Raw genomic sequence first — 22,364 nt, 5'->3', positions numbered from 1 at the left:
TTCATGTTCTACCGACATGATCCTGTCAGCTCGTGTGTGATTGACAGCGCTAGTCCCAGAAAGCCTCATTTGTGGAGAGTTCCTTGCTCACTTTGGTAATAACTATCCCTTTTCTCATCTCCTTGGGTGAAAATAGTGCTCATAATTTCCTGCTCACATGAACATGGACACACACACTCACATTGGTGGTTTACAAGGACTCTCCATAGGCGTAGTGTATTTTATACAGTAAAAAACACTTAATACAGAGCTCTACCCCTAAAGCCAACACTCACAGGAAACCTGTGGCAAAATTTAAATGTCAGAAAACATTAAGATTTAAGCGTTTGGAATTACAAGGACATCAGCATGTCCCTGCAAACCGAAGTAATAAGAGTGGAACTATGTCTAAGTCTTACCATGTCATTATACAAAAAAACTGTACTTGTAAACTACCAAAATCAGTGCGCGCACACACAAGTTCTCTTACAGAGCAATGATGTAATGCAGCGGCTAACTTCCGTCAATATATTCATGTGACCGCCTGCTTACACAGGGAGCATTCCTTAAAACCATGGAGACATTTGTGAGATACAAAAGAACATTTACTTTGCTGCAGATCCTGAATCATATCTATTTGAATCATAATACATGGAAGTTGGACAGTTTTCAGATGCTGTATATGCCAGCCTGACTTCACCAAGTAGGACATGTTTCTGGGTCCTGGGCCGACATTCCAATCAGCCAATCAGAATCAAGGGATAAGTTTACCGGGATAAGTTTACCGTTTAGTTTTATGCACTTCTACACCACCTGACAAAAGCATTGTTGTCCATCCCAGTAGTAGGAGCAGCAAATAATTACTTGACTTCTAGTTGATCATTTGGAAAAGTGGCAAAAGATAAGATTTTTTTCAGATGAATAATCTGTTGAACTGCATCTCAATCATCACAAATACTGCAGAAGACCTATTGGAACAAGTTTTGTGAAGGAAAAATTATGGTTTGGGGTTACATTCAGTATGGAGGCGTGCAAGAGATCTGCAGAGTGGATGGCAACATCAACAGCCTGAGGTATCAAGACATTTGTGCTGCTCATCATATTACAAACCACAGAAGAGGGCAAATTATTCAGCAGATAGCGCTCCATCTCATACTTTATCCCCCACATCAAAGTTCCTAAAAAGAAGGTCAAGGTGATCCAGGATTGGCCAGCCCAGTCACCAGACATGAACGTTATTGAGCATGTCTGAGGTAAGATGGAGGAGGAGGCATTGAAGATGAATCCAAATATCTTGATGATCTCTGGGGGTCCTGCAAGAACGCTTTCTTTGCCATCCCAGATGACTTTATTAATAAGTTATTTGAGTCATTGCAGAGAGGTATGGATGTAGTCGTCCATGCTCAGGGTAGTCATACACAATATTAATTATTTTTCCACTGCACCATGACTTCATATTACTTTGCATTATGTTTGTTAAGTGGCAAGACTTTCGTCTAAGTAAAGGCAGACCTGTCCTAATTTAATAATTAAAAATCAAGGCATGATTATGTTTTGTTTTGATAAAATAAGCATAATTTAGAGGTAATCATTTTTGCCTTTCATAATGTTTGCCTTTCATATAAGCCAATAAGCCACTTCTGACACCAAATAATCAACTAGAAGTCAAGTTATTATTTGCTGTTAATCTTAATCGTGGGTAGGCAACAAGACTTTTGTCAGGTTGTGTACATGATTGTTATCCAACTATTATTCCCCTCTGATTTTGGGAATAATTTACCATTATGGTTGGGTTTAGGATTTGGGAATAGGTGTAGATTACATTATTAAACAAAAATGATGTTCCAGGATCAGCCGAGATGTCAATCCAGGATCGCAACAACATTTTATGTCAAAACCATGACAAGCGCGTAATATCATTTCACCTGCTGCAGCCATGGTAAAACTCCATTCAACACTAAAGGAGTTATAAAAAAAGACTTTAATTTATAATAGGTTATTTATTAAGTATCTGTACTGTATTAATAATCATCATCATCATCATAATCATCATTAATATTATTCATATTATTATTAAAGTAGTATTTTTTTCATTTCCTAATAACTAGTAAATATTGAATTTCATTTCTTAATAAATAGCCTCATTATTTATTTATTTATTTATTTGATTTATATGACACGAGTTACATTGTTGTTTGAGAAACGCACCACTGGTCAGGACGTAACATTTTTATTTTCTAAATGCGAATTTGGTCACTGTTTTGAAACACACTAGCCAATATATTTCCTTCAGAACTAAAATCTACATTTTTTTATTTTAATTTCATGAGACCTTTAAGACAAGTGTATTTGTAATGCATATCTACCTTAAATGACAACATCAGTTTGACTACTAGAGTATACCCAGTCTCTAAATAAAGCAACACTTCCACTGAACAAGAGTGACGTGATATTGATTAAGAGGGGGACGAAGCCATTACTAAGGGTCATTCTTAATCCTGTCTTACAAAGATGCCACTCTTATTGACCATAGGAGGACAAATTAAACAGAGGGAGTGAAGATATGCAGCACACTGGCACACTCAAAACACACACACCGCTTTTACCAGAGGTTAATACAAAAAAAGGACAATCAAACATTCAGGAAAACTGGCCGGAGGAAATTGAGATAAGAATGAAAGAAATGAACCTTGAGTTCAAACCGGAGAATCTTTCTCAGTAAAGGGAAATTAAAAGCACAACAAATTGACTTGCTGTATCCACCTGTGGCTATTTTTTTTCATTGTGAGTTATATCTCTTTTAACAGCAGACTACATATTACACAAGCTCCCTGTGTCACTGTTTAGTACCTTTTTTTTTTTAGCATTGTTTGTTCTCTGTCACGGCCTGGCTTTTATTTCTCTCTCTCTCTCTAACTCTCTCTCTGAATCTCAGGGACTTTTCTAAAAGATGAATCACAGAGCTCAATCATGTCTTGCATCTCTGCATCTCTTGTGGTTCCATGCAATCAAAAGTGTGTGTTTTTACAGTATATATATATATATATATATATATATATATATATATATATATATATATATATATGTATATATATATATATATATATATATATATATATATATATATATATATATATATATATATATATTGTAAATACAGCCAAAAATAATAATTCAAAAAACTAACAAAACCACAAACACAAAAATGTTGAACTGTATCACGAGAACTGCATTTTGACTTTTCAAAATTATACTACTGACGACAACATAAACAGTTAGAAACAGGTTCATGATTTGCTTCGTGCTTGGTGTTGGTGGCTAATTTCATTTAAATGTTGCTTGGGGGCTGAGCTTACATAGAAATGAGAGTTTGGCTACTTTGTGACTTGTTCTGGCACTTTAGAAAACATCCAAAACAATAGCAGTTACAGATTGTTTTGAGGATTTTGATGTGCTTTCATGACAAAATTATAATTGTAAATAAAGTTCATGTTTAACGCTGTTACATATGCCTACAGTGTTCTTGAAGAGAATAGCAAACATGGTGAAAAAATGTATTTGAATATAAATACAAAATTAAATGCTTCTTTTCACAACTGTCAGTAATTAGGTGGTAGACTTACCTCTCATCACTGTTGAAATCTGACGTGCACCCCTAAAAACAACAATGGGCGCATCCATTTAGGAAAAAAATACTGGGAGGATCAGATTTATTTAGACTTCCGTGATCTTTTTGGATTCACTTTTAGTTTCATTTGTGGCAGACCAAATTGGTCACTATTTGGTCGTTCGAATCTTCGATTCTATGTTTGACTTTCCCCACTCGCGTGAAAGTGCACTTATGTTGCTTTAAATAAAAAAACAGCAGCATCAAACTTTAAAATCGGCAGTAGCGGGTAGCCGCGTTAAAAACCCACAAAGTGTTCACTGCTCCAGTGCTCCCTAAGTACTGAGAACAATATATATTCTTAAACATCGTAAATGTTGGGAACACCAGCAAAGTCATCTCACAAATTTGAGAGCAGCGAGTTTTCCAATGTTTTGGTTTCACTTCCGGTTTGAGGAACGTTCATTCAAAAGAACTGAAAGGCTGAACTATTTTAGATAGGACAGGTTGCTCTACAAATATTCCATTGCCATTGAAGACTGAATGAAAGGTACATTTATCCCTTTCTGCTTTAGTTTTTGCATGAAAGTAATGTTATGCTCTGTTTTTATTTAACATATTTTTGGAGCAAGTTTGCTTTTTGCCTAATGTTATGCTTTTCTTTATTGGCCCTGTACCTGCAACCTAGCTTAACTCTGTTTATTATATGTTGACATTTTTTGTACTTTGAATACAGTTGTCATTGTAACGTTGTTGTTATGTTAATTTATCAATAGAAGTATTCATGGAATTAAATTAAAAATGATATTTTAAAACATCTTAAATGTAAAAATATAAAAAATGTAGAACAAAAATACGAAAAAACACGTAACACTCAAGTTCCTCTGGCTTATTGCTTAATCAGGGGTCGCCACTGCAGAATTTCTTCTTTCAATTGATTTTGCACAGAGGATGCTCTTCCTGAAACCCCCACACATCTATTCACTAAAGCTATAGTTAATTAAATTCACCACATGCCAGAACTCAAACCAGCAAACTTCTTGCAGAATAACAATATGAATACAGTACATAAATGTTTGCATCTGACCTGAAAAAGCTTTGTTCTTTTCATCTTTAATTTGCACATTACAAAACTTTTCACTTCAGTTTTTTTTTATGAGACTGCAGAGTAATGCTAATTTTCTTTAAGTAAATCTGATGGGCATGCAGAGCTTGTGATGAAGTTTAACCTGAGAGACAGCGACAAGATTGATTTGTCTGACACCAGGAGATTACATTCAGTGACTCACCTGTATTAGACAAGGGCACAGACAATCGAAGAGCAATGACACAAGGGTCTGACCAGCCTCTCAGTGTTTATAAAGTATTTGTGTTTATTTTAATTTGTATAATATTTGAGTTGTTTTTCTGAGTTCTGTATTTTTGGGCTTTATTATGCTGCATGCGTGTTATGCTGTGTTGTGTAAAGCAACTTGAAACAGCATACTTGAAAACAGCAGTGTTCATTCTATTCATATAGCATGGGTATTTCCCCATCTTAAGTCTGATTCCAGTTCAAAGGTAGTTCCCTATGTCAGAAGCGTAGGGATTAAGGCAGTAAATCACCTCAGAAGTAGAAAGGGGAATTAGCTATTGTGCATCGCTATAGTTCATTTATCGAAAGTTTGATGGAGGTTAAATGCAAATAGCATCCCATGGCATGGCACAATTAATGAGATTAACATCTGGTAAACTAAAAGCAATCAGTGAAATGTTTTTGAAAACAATTGAGATCAATAAGATTTCGGTATTCTCTTTACAGTTTAACAGATCTGAGCCTGGTGAAAGGGGTGGTTCTTTTTTTTCTCAAAAAGTGGACCTTTTTATTATTATTTGACTCATTATTTGATTATGATGTTTAAATACTGCATTTTAGTGACATTTTAAGCACTATCTTTTGTTGGATTAACTTGTCAGATGGTTATTAACCAGCCTGATCTCACGAGAAAACGTAAGTATTTTACGTTTTGCCAGTTTAGTGGCTAATTTGTACGAATTGACTGAACTCGTACGAAATGGTACGATTTTAAAAAGGAGGCGTGGCACCTGACCCCACCCCTAACCCCAACCGTCATTGGGGGATAAGCAAATCGTACTAAATTGTACGAATTAGATCGTACGAATTCATACGAATTAGCCACTAAATAAAAAAGTTACGAATTGCCGTGAGATTGTGTTGTATTAACCACTTGTTTTGATGTACCAAAATCATTTCAATTTAGAATAAAGAAATATGAAAACAGTAGTCATTTTTTAAATACAAATTTATCACATTGTATATCATTGGAAAAAAATTTAATCTTTTTCCATTTTTGAATTAAGTTTTAAATCCAAATTTGAAGTAGTAAGTGCTCTCTAAGTTTAGCCTTTTGTCATTTGTAGGCAAATAACAAACTGTTCAGCACATCAACTTTTCTCAATCAGAATTTGGGATGCCGAACTTGGTATTTCAGAGCAGAAGTCACACCGAAACAACAGCTGACACAGGATTCCACTCTTAAAGCCTTCTTCAATTGGTTATTTTTATAGGTGTTTTTACAATTTATTATTGCATAAAGGGGTGGGTCTTCCAAACCACCTGAACACCCCACCCACCACCCCGGCTATGGGCCTGATTAGTCATCAAATACTATTATTCTAAAGTTTTTTGTCTTCATTTCTTCCTGTTTGTTAAAGTGTATCTCTTTAGTTATTTATTTATTTAAAAAATGAACATATGAGAAACCATGAGGAACAAAATTAATGCATTTTTCAAGTGGGCATGGAATGCCGTAAAGTGTCCTTTCCTTCATTGCAGATGGACAAGAGAGGAGTCTCCTATACCACAATAGAACCCGTACATCCGTCTGATCCTGAACCAGTGCCTCTGCTTGGTCTGTCTGGGCTCTAGAACATGCCTGACACAGATCTGGCTGTTCCTGAGCCGTCATCTATCCCAGGAGTCTCCAATTACAAGTCAAATAGTGGTGAGTGTACTGTCAGCCCTGTCTACCTACATTAACATAACTGTAAATGTTCACCAGGTATAGATTACTTGTACTTGAATATAAAGAGTTTTTAAGACACATGAATTAAATTGGTTTTAATTTATTATGAATACCCTCTTAAATAGAACCACAGAGAGTATCCACATGCAAAATATCTACAGAAAGCTCTCATTAGAAGCCCTTCATTAAATGTATTTATTTACTTTTGTAAATGTGTGTAAACATATGATTTTCAATGTAAGCCCTAAACAAAAGTTGATTTTTTTTTTTTTACTTTTTCAGCCCATATACTCTCAAAATCATTCCATACAAACCTGCAGATTTTACTTAGAATTTTTTTTTTCAGTTACTGAATATAAATATATTAATATTAATCTTATTTCTATTATTATTTATTAAGTAGAGCAGAGATTTTACAGATGTATTTCACAACCTTCACACTTGTCAGACCCCATAAGGGCCTTTCGGTTAATTGAGCTTGTTAAATTGCAATCGGCGCCATCAGTTAGAAGGAAAACTCTGATTGGCTGCTCAGTATAGTGAATGAATTATGCATAAATAAAGACAAAATTGAAAAATAGTGCTGAAACACATCAATAAAAAGACTTTCTAATTGTTTGTCAACTTACCTTAACATTTTGATGTGAATATATTCATATACCCAGTCAGTGAATATCTAGAATGAAGGAAGTGACCAACGTTTTCCACAAATGATGAACAAGTGCAGTAAGATATGCAGTTCTAAACTGTTGATACCCACTGATAACTGAAATGTTGTGGATAGACAAATCCTTTTTTAGACCCAGGCTTCTGGCCCAATATTACCTCCCAGCTGTTACAGAAGAAAATGTTTCCTCACAAAGATTGGAACTGAATTGGTCATGATTTTGCATATAACTGCAGCACTTCCAGGTTCTACAGAGAAGTTGTTTACAATAATTGACATACTATAACTAGCACGGAGCTTCCAATGATGCATAGGAAAATATGGTACATTATAAATATAATGACATTTGTTTTCATTTTTAGAGAAGACATAAAAGTAGCCAATTTCAAAACCGTTTACACTGTGAATAAGTTCGAACCAATCATATGACATGCCAAAAGCATATTAATATAATGGACATACATAGTCTTAAGTATTTGCTTATTTAAATATATTTCATATAGTCCAATAAGCTAAAATAAAACTAAAATGATCATTCTAGTGAGCTTTTTTCTTTCTTTTCTTTTTTTTAATATCATATAATCAGAAAAGCTGACTGAAATGTGATCTGTGCTAATGCATATTTAATGGATAGGTCTTAATAACCTGACTTTGACCTCGTTATTTCTTATTAATATCATCAGGCGTGAAAAATCCTTTGCAAATAACCACGCTTAAAAAGAATACCCCCCTTATGACAGACTTGCAAAACATAGTGACCCTTTCCAGCGCCTGTGGATGAGCACTGGGAGTTTGGGTCTGTCTTATTAGTGTGCAATATTATCATATTTCACGGACGAGCAGGCCAGAGAAGGTAATTACCTGCTCCGTGCTATTAAGCCCTGTTTTATTCCATTCATTTTCGCCTGGCCAACTCAGGCAAAGGGCTGCTGGCATTTATTTCCCTCGTCTGGAGATTTATGAGGACCCCGGCTCAGCCAAGCCATAAAAAAAATAAAAAATCTGAGAAGGAAAAGCGCGGTATGTGTCAACGTGTGCATGCCCACACAAATGTGAAGGAGACCGCCATAAACGCTCACATTTATGTGCGATATTTTCACAGCCGTGATATAAAAATATCGATCTGCAATTTCAGCGTTGTCGTTATTGGAGAAAAACAACTTATTTTATGTGCATAAGGCAGCTGAGTCTTCAGTGGTATTTTACCTCAGATGAAAAAGGGCGGGAAAAAGCAGAGCTGCCATCTGATCTCAAACCAGGTGTTTGTAAATGTCACCACCTGTGAGATTTGATTTCAATCAATTCAATTGTTTTGTTTCCCTCTTGTTTTGGGCTCTAAACAAAAGCCACTTCTTCAGCTTATCAGAGGTATCCTCAAGTTTGATAACACCAGGCTTCTCCAGTGTAACCGCATTTCCTGCGTTTCGTAATGCATTTTTTCTTCTCATAAAAATGACTCAATATCGGATGAACATCTGAAGGCAAGTATTGATTGTAATTTCCTGCAACGTTCATTCCAATCGCAAGCTTTATTAAGAATCTCATTTCTATCTGCTATACGGTTGGTGCTCCAATAAGCGTGGCCGTAAAAACAGAAAGAAAATTAAGAAACAAAATAAGACACCCTGGCGTCCTGTGTCTCAAATCAACATTGCTGTGTTACTCTAATTATATATTATTATTTTAATTCAAGTCGCTGACTTGAGCTAGTAGGATATACTAAAATAAAACAAGGAGTTATCCAATAGTTCGGAGTGCCAGCAGTAAAACTGGATTATTATCACCCTGCTGAGACTGACATTGAGACTTTTTTTCCCTTTAGACTGTAATAGTTTGAAGTGTAAGTTTGAAATGCGCCGCCTTCTTTAGTGGAACTACTGCAGCATCTCTAGAAGAGAAACTCACACTGAGAAACATGCAGCTGGAAACAATTCAGTTGATTTTCAAGGTTTTACATTAGAATAAACTTGCAGTACATGAGTTTACTGAGGTAACTGACAGGATGAGCTTGTTAGTCTAGTTAGTGGAAACTGCTCTCTGGGTTAGTCTGCCACCATGTGGTGATTGTGTGACAATGCACCTCTTACTATAAGAAATTTAAATTATTTTTATATCTTACAACATTGATTATGACTAGTAGGCGATATAAGAAGCTATATTCTTATATTCATCACATATATAGTGTGCTATATATAATTTAATAATGTATAATACATCTATATTTTTATTGATTTATTTATGCTGATTTTTTGTTTTTTTTAACCACACGTGTTAACCTTAGTTCCTGGAGGGCTACAGCTCTGCACAGTTTAGTTCCAACCCTGCCTCAACACACTGACCTGTAGGTTTTAAACAAGATTGAAGGACTTAATTAGTTTGATCTGGTGTGTTTAATTAGGGTTGGATTAATAATACAAAATAATTTTAATTTAAAGGTTGTAAAATATGTGTTCTAAAGTAATTTGACAAGTAAAAATAGTAAAAGTTCGCATTTGAGTTTAACATGAAAAATGTTTGTTAACTAATAGTTATTTACAATAAATTATATATTTATTTTTTATGCTGATTTTTTATTTTTGTTTAAACCATTGAATAATTGATTCATATTGCAAAACAAATACACATTCAAAACTAATAAATATAATTTCTAAAGTAATTTAACAAGTAAAAATAATAATATTTAAGTTGTCAATTGAATTTAACATGAACAAATGTTTGTTAACTAATAGTTAATTATTTACAAGAAAGTGTATGCATGATATCCACAATAAAACATCCCAAAGAAAAAATAAATCATAATATTTATTAGTTGATGTAACAAAAATATTAATTTCATTTAATAATTACAAATACTTAATAATTATTAACAAATAATATATAGGCAAATAATTCTCAATTGCACTTTCAGCAGGAAAAAAAACTCGGCAGTATGTTACAGTCTTCAACAAAAGGACCAAGATCAGTTCAGTCCCAGTCAAAGACTGAGACTAAATAATATTTGTAGTGCTTCAGCTCACAACCCATCATCAGTACATTCAAACTTACTGTAAATTGGTACAAATGGTCCAGTAACTATTCAGACTTATTACTTGGGTTTTTTTTTCATCTGCAGTTTCCTAAATTCTTTTTTGGATTTATTTCTTGCCTTTAATTTCAACCTGGATGGTTTTGTCCTTTTGGCTGGAGTTTTACTGGTCACTATATTGCCCGACAGTTTTTTTTCTTTTGCTGGTGTCATTAGTTCACCTGTCCCACATGTAGTCATGGTATTAAGATATGTTTGTGGGGGGGGTTCAGATTTTTTGGTGCTTTTTTTGCTGGTCATCGCAGTTGTACTCCTGCTAGTCTCTGGTCTAGATGTTGTAATTGTTGAACTTGTGCTGGTTTCTGCTTCAGATGTTGCTGTTGTTGTACTTGTACTGGTTTCTGGTCCAGATGTGTTGATTACTGTCACTCTTGGTTGTACTGTTGTACTCGTACTGGTCTCAGTTTGTGTTCCTGGCGTTTTGCTTGTTGTAGTTTGAATTGCCTTTGTTACGTGGCACTGAATAGGTGTTTTGGGAGTGTCTTTGGTCAGACTCAATTTCTCAATCATCTTTTTAGCCCAGTGGCTATTTGGATCTGAACAAATAACTTTGTTTTTCCTGGTGTAGAATCTAAACAAGGAAAATAATAATAATTTCATATTTATGATACTTATATCTGAGTAAAATTACAGATTTCATTATGTCATTATAATTTTATCTTACCTGATAGCTTTGATATGACATGGCGGTGCTTCTTGAATGTTAAAATCCACAATATTTTCAGCTGGTATTTTAGTATCTTTCAAAGAACAGCAGTTTGCTGGACGTCCATTACCTGTTGGAGAAGCACATCATTGTATTAAGGCAAGTAATCATTACATTCACAGTATAAGATCTACACACATCTACACTCATTTCAGTCAAGTGATGCCAAACCACAAAATGAACTCATGATTTAAACAAATGTAAATGATAACATGATCGATTCTTACCTGCTACTTCAACAATCCACCCTATACATAGAAAAACTGCAGTAAACAGAGTGAAGTTCATCTTGCTCTGCTCTGCTTGTACAGCGTTATGTTGTGCTAAAGGGTCTGTGTTGAAGGAGGTCTTTCAGCCCACAAAGCTATTCTTCGTCACCTCGGGCCCACAGACACCTCAGTCGGGGACAGGAAAACATGAGTGTTGAGTGGAAGACCAAAAGTGAGAGAGATCGATGTGCATTAAACCACACAAGGGAAAGTAAGGGGTTACAGAATGCATTCAGCATGGCTCGGTTCAGCTCATCGTGTCCTGGAGCTTTGGTTAGAGTGACACTTCAGTTGAATGTAAGTTCAGATGGAAGGTTTCATTTATTTTAGTTTATTTGAGTAGGAACACTACACATTACAAAAATATGCCCACCCAAAAGCTATAAAACTTGTCTTGTACATAGAGATTTTAGCATTTGCTTGTCTCTGGTCCCTAGAAATGCATTTTTTTTTTTGTAGAGTAAAAAAAAAATTAGCTCAATCTAATGTAAAACATTCTTTCTTGGCATAGGCTTGACCTCAGTCTCTGGTTTCGTTTAAATTTAATTTATGAGTGTATTTATTTAAAACAAATACATATTAAAAAATCTATTTGTCTATAGTTATTTTTAGAACGATACAAAAACATAGTATAAACTGGATTTATATATTTTTTTTACATATGCAAAAGTGTTTTTATTTATATGAGCAATATCACACTGGTAGCAGGGCCATATTGCTGTATATCGGCACTGGTGGAAGGTGTGCGTTGATTCGAGGCCACAGGCCGAGTGCCTTAGTGCTTCCCACTACTGCTGATATACAGCCATATCGCACTGCTACGAGCGATATTGCATTTATACAATAGTTCGACAACATAATCGTGTGTATAAAGAAAATCAAATGCGGACTCTCAAAACCCTTTTTGTATGAGAAACTACTTTCTTCCATCATTCATTCACGTCTGCAGCTGACGTCAGAACAGCAAAAACTGTTGCCGGTTCACAAACGTCACTTAAGGGTAAGTATCTGAAAGATTCTCTAGCGTAATGTTTAAAGTGATGATAAAACAGGTGATTTTGCTCACATTTTAAGATTATAAGGCTGACCAGCATGAAGTGCCATCAGTCTACAGAGATTTCCCAGTATTTCTCTGTAGCAATTGGAATTTTACAATAATTAACCCAAAAAAGCAAGAGCAAAGCTAAAACTACTTCTGTGGTATAAATACAGCACTACAAAATGCAAGAAAGAGCAAGAGATTGACTTAGAATGTCAGTAACCTAATTTGTAATGATGCGTTCAGCTTTAGTTTGAAATTTACACTGAGAAAATGCATTTTTCTCCTATAAGCACTTATTATGTGGTCTCTGTCACCACCTTGTGGTGAAACATCAACGTCACTTTTTTTAGTCACACAGGCTGGTGGCGGCCAATGCACTAAATCCGATGCTCCGAAATTATAAATATAAAAAATGGGCACTATCCTTATAAATAAACTACAAAGTTGCTACTATGACTACATCTAAACAACTACTGCACATTCTCGATTAGAAAAAAAAACACCTTAAAGGTACATTATGTAATGTAGTGTAATTTAATGTAATGTGTATTTATATAGCGCATTTATTGTGTGTGGCCATACACCCAAATCGCTTCACATTCATTGGTGGTGGGGGGGGGGGGGGGGGGGGGGGGGGTATGGGGGGGTCTGTCTGTCCACACCATCAACCAATTCGGCAGATGGGAATGATCGGGAGGCCATGGTAGTGAGGGCCGATTGAGGGACTTTGACACCCCTGCTTTTTACTAGAAGTGCCATGGGATTTTTAATGACCACAGAGAGTCAGGACCTCGGTTTAACGTCTCATCCGAAAGACGGATTGTTGTCCAATAGCTGCAATATTTGTCAAACTGTAGTGTCCTCTGCTTGTTGCTGTATGTGGGCGGAGTAATACACAAGGGTGAAGGGTGAAGAGGCTGTACTAGTGCTTTTATTTGCAGAATATTTCACGACTATCAGCCAATCAGATTCAAGAACCAGACAGAACTCCTCCGGGTGCTCTGGTTTCCCCCACAGTACAAAGACAAGCAGTACAAGTGTTTTGAATTAACTAATTGGCTGTAGCGAATGTGTATGAATGAGTGTGTATGGGTGTTTCCCAGTACTGGGTTGCACCTGGAAGGGCATGTGCTGTGTACATAGCGGATGCCTTTCCAGCCACAGCCCGGCATACATTTTGCTGGATCAGTTGGCGGTTCATTTTGCTGTAGGGAATGATGAATAAAGGAACTAAGCCAGGGAAAATTAACGAATGAATAGTTTTCATATCACAAACTAAATGTTTGGATTTTATGTTATTGATTAATGTATTTTAGTTAGAATAATATATATATATATATATATATATATATATATATATATATATATATATATATATATATATATATATATATATATATATATATATATATATATATATATATATATGATTAAAAATAGTTTAGCATGTGCTTTGGGTAACTGATTACTTTCTTAATCAATTATTAAAAAAAAGCTCACATAAAATAATAAAACAAATATATACTGTTAAGACCTGACTACATTCACAAACCATTTATATATGGTCATAACTCCTGACTTTTCAAGTCACACAATGTCTCTACAGCAATAATGTCATGCTACAACTAAGTTGCAACACTGAAAATGAAGGCTAAAATTGAAGCTTCTTGCATCTAAAATCATAACTTTCTTGCACTTTGTGAGCAATGGGTATACAGTGTGGGTCTGCTGAATGTGAGTGGAAACTACAGAGGCCTTAAAGGGGCTGTGAAACCACAAACGTTGTATTCACCCTTAATGGGATCTTCCACATCTCAACAAGACCTTAAAACAAAACCAGCTCCCACCCAGCAGTCACCTACTTCTTTAACAGACAATATTGGTTTCAAGATGCCATTTTGTTCACCCTCTGACATTCTCAACGCACATTTTAATGTGATTATGTTTAGTATCATAAAAGATTCAATTTTATGAGTTTGTGTGCTACTGCCCTTTCTACTACACCAGTCCTTTCTGGCATTATATGAAAGTAAATATAAAGACCTACATTTATAACCACATGCGCATTTCCTGTTTCGAAATCACACAAAAGATGTCCTCTGAGCTATTTGTAGAGAGTTGTTGTGTCGATGAGCGAAGATAAACCACATCTTCACACTTTATTCGGCGAGAGGAAGTGTACAAATGGCTGTGCTGCCCCTCATTATGCAGAATGTGTTAAGTTCTAGTAAACCAAAAAGTAGATGGTGGGCCAAGTGGACTTCTTTTAAAGTTTCAGTAATTGTTGACCAGAATGACATAAGCTTGACCTGAGTCAGTGGAAAATATTACAGTTGTGTGCTAATTTTGTTTCTGGTCAATATGCGTGTTAATACAGTACTTTGTGTTAGAACTGAGCAGCAGTCTGGGCGTTCAGTGATGGAAAAAATGCGTAAGGGCCATTCTTGAAGGAGTTCACCCCAAAATTTAAATGTACTCACTATTTACTCTCCCTCAAGTGGTTTCAAATCTTTATAAGTTTCTTTATTCTGATTAACAGTAAAGCATATATTTTGAAGAAAGCTAAAAAAGCAAATACTAAGAAAGTCATTGGTTACAGGTTTTCATCTTTCTTCAAAACATATTCTTTTGTGTTCAACAGAAGAAACAAACTCAGACAGGTTTTGAAAAACTGAAGGGTGAGTAAAGCATAATAAGATTGTCATTTTTGAGTCTCTTAAACAAAGAATTTGTAATATATAACAGTGGTAGTTTTGTTTTTACCAGACACTGTAAAAAAAAGCTCATTCCCAGCCACTAGACTCTTTTTACAGGGTATTCGCGTGTCATCGAGTGTCAGATGTGAATGTTGTGGGACTACTAGTAATTATTATAGATTATAAATGTAATTTATTATTATTTATTTAATTTTTTTTGTGCATGATGGTAAAACACGAACACCGGTATGAATATATTAAAACATATGCTTGTTTGTTATAAAAATGTTATAATTAGGACAAAAAATACAAATTTTTGCATCTCCTGACTTCTGTGTGCAGGCATGCTGCCGTTGTAGATTGTGTATTCTGGGAACATTTTTGTATCCCTTGGTTTTGAATGTGGTCCTGATAACATTTATTCATCCTGGCTGAGGAGAATCTGTCAAGGTGCTATTTAATGCATCCTAAGCTATATTTCAAAAAAGAAAAAAAAAAACACTGAAACAGATTTTTTTAAATGACAAACTTTCAATAGCAAAAATTAAAAAAAAAGTTTGTTATTTAAACATTTAAAAAAAAGGACTGTTAATATTGTTTATATGTGTGTTTATATCGCCCCAAAATGACCACCTATACACAATTATATAATTGTCGTTAGATCTGATCTTTTTCTGATCGGATCTTTACAAAGAATATTTGCAAATATTTTTGCAGGCATTTTGAACATTATTTAGAGAAAAATAGAAATAATATGTTAAATCTTTTAATTTATAATAGGTTATTTATTAAGTATCTGCACTGTATATGACATGGGCCTGTTGGTTACTTTCTGCTGTGGTTTACAAGTGTCAAAATGTAAAAGTAAAAAAATTTATAAATTTCTAAAAAAAAAAAATTTAAAAATAAATAAAAAAAGTATCATCCTTAGTAATTATGATAATAATCATCATCATCATTAATATTATTAATGCTATTAAAGTATAATTATTTAATTTCTAATCATACTAAATATTAAATCTCATTTCTCAATAAATCGCCTCATTATTTATTTATTTATATAATTTATGTATGATATTAGAATAGGTGTTAGCGTTTGTAAGTGATTTTATGTTTTAGAATAGGATATGTCATATTCTCAATAATATTTGTAAAGGAAACATAGGCCCCATATGTGCCATGTACATATATTTTAGTCAATATGGAAAGTGAGAGCATGTTTTTACCAAATTTATTATTGGATTTTATTTTAAATGGATGTTTGTGTAAAACAATATAATTTGCACAAAAAAATGATAGGGTTCTTCCCAAATAAGTAGTTACTTTGAGTGTCATTATGGGCGTATTACGTTATAACTAACATGGCTCAAGCGATGGATCTGTGACTGTTGTGACTGGAAGTGACTCAAACAACTGAAGTAAGATCCAAATGCAGGTTTAATCGGTGGTCAGGCAAGCAGTGGTCAACACAGGTGCAAACAGGGGTAAGAGGACAATCCAGAATCGCAGTCTAATACATGCAAGAGGTCAGAAAGGCAGGCGGCAGGCAAAGACAACGAGGCTAACAAGGCTAACGGTCGGTACACGGGATAACAAGACTGGAAAACGCGTTGTAATGCTACTGTGAAAGATAACAAGACTCGGCAAACTGGAAGCGTGAATGTGTGGCTTAAGTATGGTGTGATATCAGTCTGTGACAAGGTTCAGCTGGTGATTGCAATCAGGATAGATGAATGACCAGACGTGCGTGTTTGGAAGAAGTGCATGTATGAAAATGTAGTCCTGGGACATGCGGAAGTGCAGTTCAAGTAAAGTGGAAACCAGCGATCTCTGGAGAATGATCGCTGGTTATCGTAACATAACCCCCCCTCTAAAGAGTGGCTTCTAGACACTCCAAAATACAGTTCAGGCGGGAGGTGGAGCGGAGGCGGAACAGGGGGAGGGATGGAGGGCCAGGACCATGCAGCTGAGGCGTACCTGGGGCGTGGAGCTGAGGTGGGCCTGGAGCATGGAGCTGAGGAAGGCCTGGAGAGTGAAGCTGCGGAAGACCCGGAGAGTGGAGCTGTGGAGGGCCTGGAGCATGGAGCTGCGGAGGACCCGGAGAGTGGAGCTGCGGAGGACCTGGAGCGTGGAGCTGCAGTGGCCCTGGATCATGAGGCTGCGGAGGGTCTGGAACATGGAGCTGTAGTGGCTCGGGATCATGAGGCTGCAGAGGACCTGGAGTACTGCGAGGAGTTGGCAGGGCTGGAGGCTTGTAGGGAGCCGGCAAGGCGAACCGTCTGAGAGGCGCCGGCAAGGCGAGGATCCGGGCTGTGATCGGCAAGGCAAGGAGTCTGGATGATGCAGGTTGGACGGGGAGCTGTGTCTGTTCGGGAAGCGACGACGTCGACTCTGGCTGCCGCGCTGGCTGCGGCGTCGACTCTGGCTGCGGCGTTGACTCTGGGTGCGGCGTTGACTCTGGGTGCGGCGTCGACTCTGGGTGCGGCGCTGGTTGCGGCGTAGACTCTGGCTGCGGTGCTGGCTGTGGCGTCGACTCTGGCTGCGGCATCGACTCTGACTGCGGCGCTGGTTGCGGCTCTAGCTGCGGCGCTGGCTGCGGCATAAACTCTGGCTGCGGCATCGACTCTGGCTGCAGCGCTGGCAGCTCTGGCGGTGGCAGCTCTGGCGATGGCAGTGACTCTGGCAGCTCTAGAGGATCTGGCAGCACTGGAGGCTCTGGCAGCACTGGAGGGTCTGGCAGCACTGGAGGGTCTGGCAGCTCTGTAGGGTCTGGCAGCTCTGGAGGGTCTGGCAGCTCTGGAGGGTCTGGCAGCTCTGGAGGGTCTGGCAGCTCTGGAGATGGCCTTTCAGGGACAGGAACAGATTCAGGACAGAAAGCCATCTTGTGAGCTGGCACACTGGAAGTGACCATCTTGTGAGCTGGATGTGTGGTGGTGGAATGATCAGCAAGCCTTGGTGTTATCTGGGGCCTCATGTACGAAGACTTGCGTGGAAATCTTACTAAAACATTGCGTACGCACAAAACTGTAAATGTGCGTACGCAGAAAAAAATTCAGATGTATGAAACACTGCGTACGCCGAATCTCACGCATATTCTTTTGTACATCTAAATGAACGTGAAACTGAGCGCAACATGCACGAGCACAAAACCCCTCCCTGCCTCCTCCCCCGTATGAATATGCTAATGACTATGCTAATGGCAAAACCCAACGAAAACGCTAAGGCAAAAGCAAGCAAAAAGAGAAACTTTGAACAGAATGTGAAATGGAGGTGCTGCTTTCAGAGGTAGACCGGAGGAAAGCGGTGTTATTTGCAAGTTTGTTCTCCGGAATTAACAACAAAAGAAAAAAAGATTTATAGAGTAGAGTAGAGAATAGAGTGGGAGAGTTTAGCTGATTCGGTCAACACAGTTGGGTCTGAACATCGCACTGAGTGCATTAATAAAAGAAATAGTGTGGTTTATATCTATAAAATGTTGCATGACGCTTAACAGTCTCAGTGGCGCTACTCGTAAGACGAATGTGATCATGACTTTATACGTTCGAGCATGAACTCGGCTCGAATCCAGCATCTGATGAACTCTTTCTTCTTTTTCCCCCGCTACATATCAGATTTTGCCTACTATTTATCACAAGAAAGACAAGTAGGCATCATCAATAAGTTCATATCAATAAGCATCATATTTTATTTGCACATTTATTGAATGGAAATGTTTCTGATTCACGCATGCAAATTCATCTTCAGATAGTGTCTTTATAGCAATGTGCGAACGGTAGATCGCTCAGATTACATTGGGAAAACAGGCGACCGCTGCAAATTGTGCTTTAATGTTTAGCTGGTCAAATGTTTGGTATGGAAACCTTATATACCTGCTGAACCCGCCTCATACAGCTGCCATTGCAAGGCTCAGACACTTTGTACAGAGGAATTTAACACAACTGCCTCTAGGAGTCGCCAATGGAAATAAAACAGACATGCACAAAAAATGTGCGTACGCCTGCCAGAAAGCTGCCGTGAAGCTGCGCACATTCCCACGTTCAGTTCATTGTTAGTAAATCCAAACGTGAGCGATTCTGAGCGTGAAACCTGGCGTACGCAAAGTTTTTGTGCGTACGCAGCATTGATACATGAGGCCCCTGGTCTTGCTGTACACTGCCCCTCCCCAAAAAACATTTAGGAGTTTCCTCCACCTCGCCTACGGTGAAGGAAGAGTCCACAGTGAGTAGCGCATAGTCCAAAAAATCAGAGAATGTCCCTCGAGAATGAACACTTGAAAGTGTGCTCTTTAGCGGCTTATTAAGCCCATACATAAAAAGGTCAATGAGCATACAGTCTGGTAATTCAGTGGTGTTAGCAGTCTCCAAATAACACTGGATGTGGTTCTCGAGGGATCGATTACCTTGGCGTAGACGAACCAAAAACACTGCTGGATCCATAGTGGCCGAGTCTTCTGTTGTGACTGGAAGACTGTTGTGACTCAAACAACTGAAGTAAGATCCAAATGCAGGTTTAATCGGTGGTCAGGCAAGCAGTGGTCAACACAGGTGCAAACAGGGGTAAGAGGACAATCCAGAATCGCAGTCTAATACATGCAAGAGGTCAGAAAGGCAGGCGGCAGGCAAAGACAACGAGGCTAACAAGGCTAACGGTCGGTACACGGGATAACAAGACTGGAAAACGCGTTGTAATGCTACTGTGAAAAACAACAAGACTCGGCAAACTGGAAGCGTGAATGTGTGGCTTAAGTATGGTGTGATATCTGTCTGTGACAAGGTTCAGCTGGTGATTGCAATCAGGATAGATGAATGACCAGACGTGCGTGTTTGGAAGAAGTGCATGTATTTAAATGTAGTCCTGGGATATGCGGAAGTGCAGTTCAAGTAAAGTGGAAACCAGCGATGTCCTGAGAACGATCGCTGGTTATCGTAACAGTGACAGAGAAATGCGTTTTGGGAAACACTCATCACTACATCATTCTTTTCCCAAATGATGCATCGTACTTTGATAGTTCAGCCGCAAGTTACATCGATGTTTGGGAAACGCACTCCTGAGCTGTCATTTTCCAAAAAAACAACGACATTACTCACAGCCCTAAACAACAAGATGGAAGATTCACAATGTAAATAAGCAACTCACTGTGCGGTGTTGAGAGATTCTTTGATTAAATCTTTGTGAGATCACAATGAAAAATATGTTTTCATTGATTAAAAGGAGCTCCCTTTCAAATTGTATATACAGTTGAAGTCAGAATTATTAGCCCCCCTTTTATTTATTTATTTATTTTTAATATTTCCCAAGTGATGCTTAACAGAGCAAGGACATTTTCACAGTATGTCTGATAATATTTTTTCTTCTGCAAGTCTTATTTGTTTTATTTTGGCAAGAATAATTTTTCAGATCAAACTTTTTAGCCCCTTTAGGCTTTTTTTTTTTTTTCGAAAGTCTACTGAACAAAACATCGTTATACAATAACTTGCTATAATTACCCTAACCTGCCTAGTTAATTATCCTAGTTAAGCCTTTAAATGTCACTTTAAGCTGTATAGAAGTGTCTTGAAAAAATCTAGTAAAATATTATTTACTGAGAGAAAATTAAGAGAAAATAAATCAGTTATTAGAAATGAGTTATTAAAACTATTATGTTTAGAAAGTTATGTGCTGAAAAAAATTCTCTACATTGAATAGAAATTGGGGGAAAACGGGAGGTGCTAATAATTATGACTTTAACTGTATAATGCAGTATATTACCTAAGGGAGAGATTGCAACCTGCTTACTACTGTACATTCTGACTTTAGGTGGTAAACCAAAGAAAGTACTGATTTAGTCAAAACTAGTACTTACTAACAGCATGTCCGAAATTGCATGAATCCCAACATCATAGAGTGAAAAACAGTATATAAGCTGAGTAGTATGTTTAAATTCATTGGAAAAAAGTAGACGAGAAGTTTTGATTGGAGAATGAAGCGATGCAACTGAAGTTAGGTCATGTGATAATGGCAGATGCATGACATCAGATTTCCATTCTATTCATATTCATACTTGGAACATATTTTTCTAACAGTTAAGTTAATTCAAATGTGGTACCAGCTCGAGTACGTAGACGTGGACTTTACATTGCAGTTTACCCAATGAACAGCTAGTGCAGCCCTACCGCTCTCCTTACCAGATATAAATGTTAGGTAATACTTCTGTTTACATTGGATTTGATGCACTGGCATACATATTTAAAAGCTACAAGTTGATAAACATTCAACTATTCTACTAACTCGTCAGTATTTATCTATAAATTCACCGATCATCCAACTGTATTTTTACAACAACAGAAGTTAATTTAACTGGTTATTGCATTGCTATATATTTATTCTTCAAAATGAGATACTAATGCATTGCTGCTATGGATTTAATCATAGCAACACAACTGTCTCAGCTGGGAAAATTCTGTGCCACCAAAAGCATCGTCAAGCACCACCAGCTGGACGTTTTTTGAAGAGCAGCTGCCATTTTGAAGCTGCATGGCAAAAAATGTTTTGGTGGACACAAATGAATAAAATTTTGAATTGTTATTAAACATAAGGCATACTGCATCATTCTTTTATGCCTTTATATGCATAATACACTGAAGCCAAACCTTAAAAGGAATCTAGAATATTAATTTGCTTTATGCGCAGATTACTGGAATTTACTTATATATTTACAAATGTTTCATAGATGAGGCCCAGCAAGTTTTGGCAGAAGAATCTTCATTTAAATGCAATAATTGGTGATATTTATTATTTCAGAAGGCTCTGCAGTGATTTGATTCTAGAACTGAGGTCTGCATTATACAGTTAAAGTCCCCCCCCCCTTTGATTTTTTTTCTTTCTTTTTCAAATATTTCCCAAATGATGTTTAACAAAGCAAGGAAATTTTCAAAAAAAAAGTCTAATATTTTTTTTTCTTCTAGAGAAAGTCTTATTTGTTTTTGTTTTGTTTTTTTGTTTGTTTGTTTATTTGTTTTTTTCCGGCTATAATCAAAGCAGTTTTTAAATTTTTTAAGGTCAAAAACATTAGCCCTTTTAAGCTATATATATTTTTTTTCGATAGTCTACGGAACAAACCATTGTTATACAATAACTTACCTAATTACCCTAACCTGCCTAGTTAACCTAATTAACAGTTAAGCTTTTTAATGTCACTTTAAGCTGTATAGAAGTGTCTTGAAAAATATCTAGGCAAATATTAACTGTCATAATGACAAAGATAAAATAATTCAGTTATTAGAAATTAGTTATTAAAACTAATATGTT

The 22,364-nt window shown here is 36.8% G+C and overlaps 2 protein-coding genes, 1 long non-coding RNA gene and 1 other non-coding gene across 8 annotated transcripts in view; 2 read left to right on the top strand and 2 right to left on the bottom strand.

Moving 5' to 3' along the window:
- Window positions 1–4,054, bottom strand: part of epha4b (eph receptor A4b) — a 242,909-nt gene extending 238,855 nt beyond the window's left edge. For all 4 annotated transcript variants that reach the window (XM_087239983.1, XM_087239979.1, XM_087239980.1 and 1 more), the window contains exon 1: window positions 3,603–4,054. Coding sequence is in view for 2 of the 4 variants with exons in the window: in XM_087239980.1 (XP_087096106.1) it covers window positions 3,603–3,660 (58 nt within the window). In the remaining 2 variants the exon portion in view is untranslated. The remainder of the gene's footprint in view (window positions 1–3,602) is intronic.
- The window catches only part of LOC141378654 (uncharacterized), a 62,152-nt gene continuing 43,414 nt past the window's right edge, over window positions 3,627–22,364 (top strand). The window contains exons 1-2 of one of the 2 annotated variants that reach the window (XR_015478823.1): window positions 3,627–4,136; window positions 6,423–6,591. This is a non-coding gene — a transcript (uncharacterized LOC141378654). The remainder of the gene's footprint in view (window positions 4,137–6,422; window positions 6,592–22,364) is intronic. The other variant, XR_015478822.1, reaches the window with a different exon arrangement.
- On the bottom strand, window positions 10,241–11,476 carry ccl16l (C-C motif chemokine ligand 16-like). The gene is made up of 3 exons (XM_087241228.1): window positions 11,298–11,476; window positions 11,029–11,140; window positions 10,241–10,935 (listed from the first exon to the last, which is right to left on the bottom strand). The coding sequence occupies exons 1-3, from the start codon at window positions 11,356–11,358 to the stop codon at window positions 10,365–10,367; spliced, it is 744 nt and encodes a 247-aa protein (XP_087097354.1). The 5' UTR covers window positions 11,359–11,476; the 3' UTR covers window positions 10,241–10,364.
- Window positions 13,050–15,135, top strand: LOC147846447 (uncharacterized). Its single transcript, XR_015479266.1, has 3 exons — window positions 13,050–13,483; window positions 13,540–13,662; window positions 13,827–15,135. It is a non-coding gene; the product is annotated as an uncharacterized LOC147846447 (long non-coding RNA).

The sequence above is a fragment of the Danio rerio genome, chromosome 2 (genome assembly GCF_052040795.2).
Source record: "Danio rerio strain M-AB ecotype USA chromosome 2, GRCz13ab, whole genome shotgun sequence".
Classification (NCBI taxonomy): domain Eukaryota; kingdom Metazoa; phylum Chordata; class Actinopteri; order Cypriniformes; family Danionidae; genus Danio; species Danio rerio.
Note: the sequence above shows the minus strand (reverse complement) of the source record. Positions and strands in the feature narration are given on the sequence as shown.

Bases quoted from the DNA above. Each gene is read 5' to 3' on its own strand.
- ccl16l (XM_087241228.1), bottom strand. From the start codon at position 11,358: ATGAACTTCACTCTGTTTACTGCAGTTTTTCTATGTATAGGGTGGATT. The intron at 11,141-11,297 runs GTAAGAATCGAT...CTTCTCCAACAG, and splicing joins GTGGATTGTTGAAGTAGCAG to GTAATGGACGTCCAGCAAAC. The intron at 10,936-11,028 runs GTAAGATAAAAT...TTCCTTGTTTAG, and splicing joins TGTCATATCAAAGCTATCAG to ATTCTACACCAGGAAAAACA.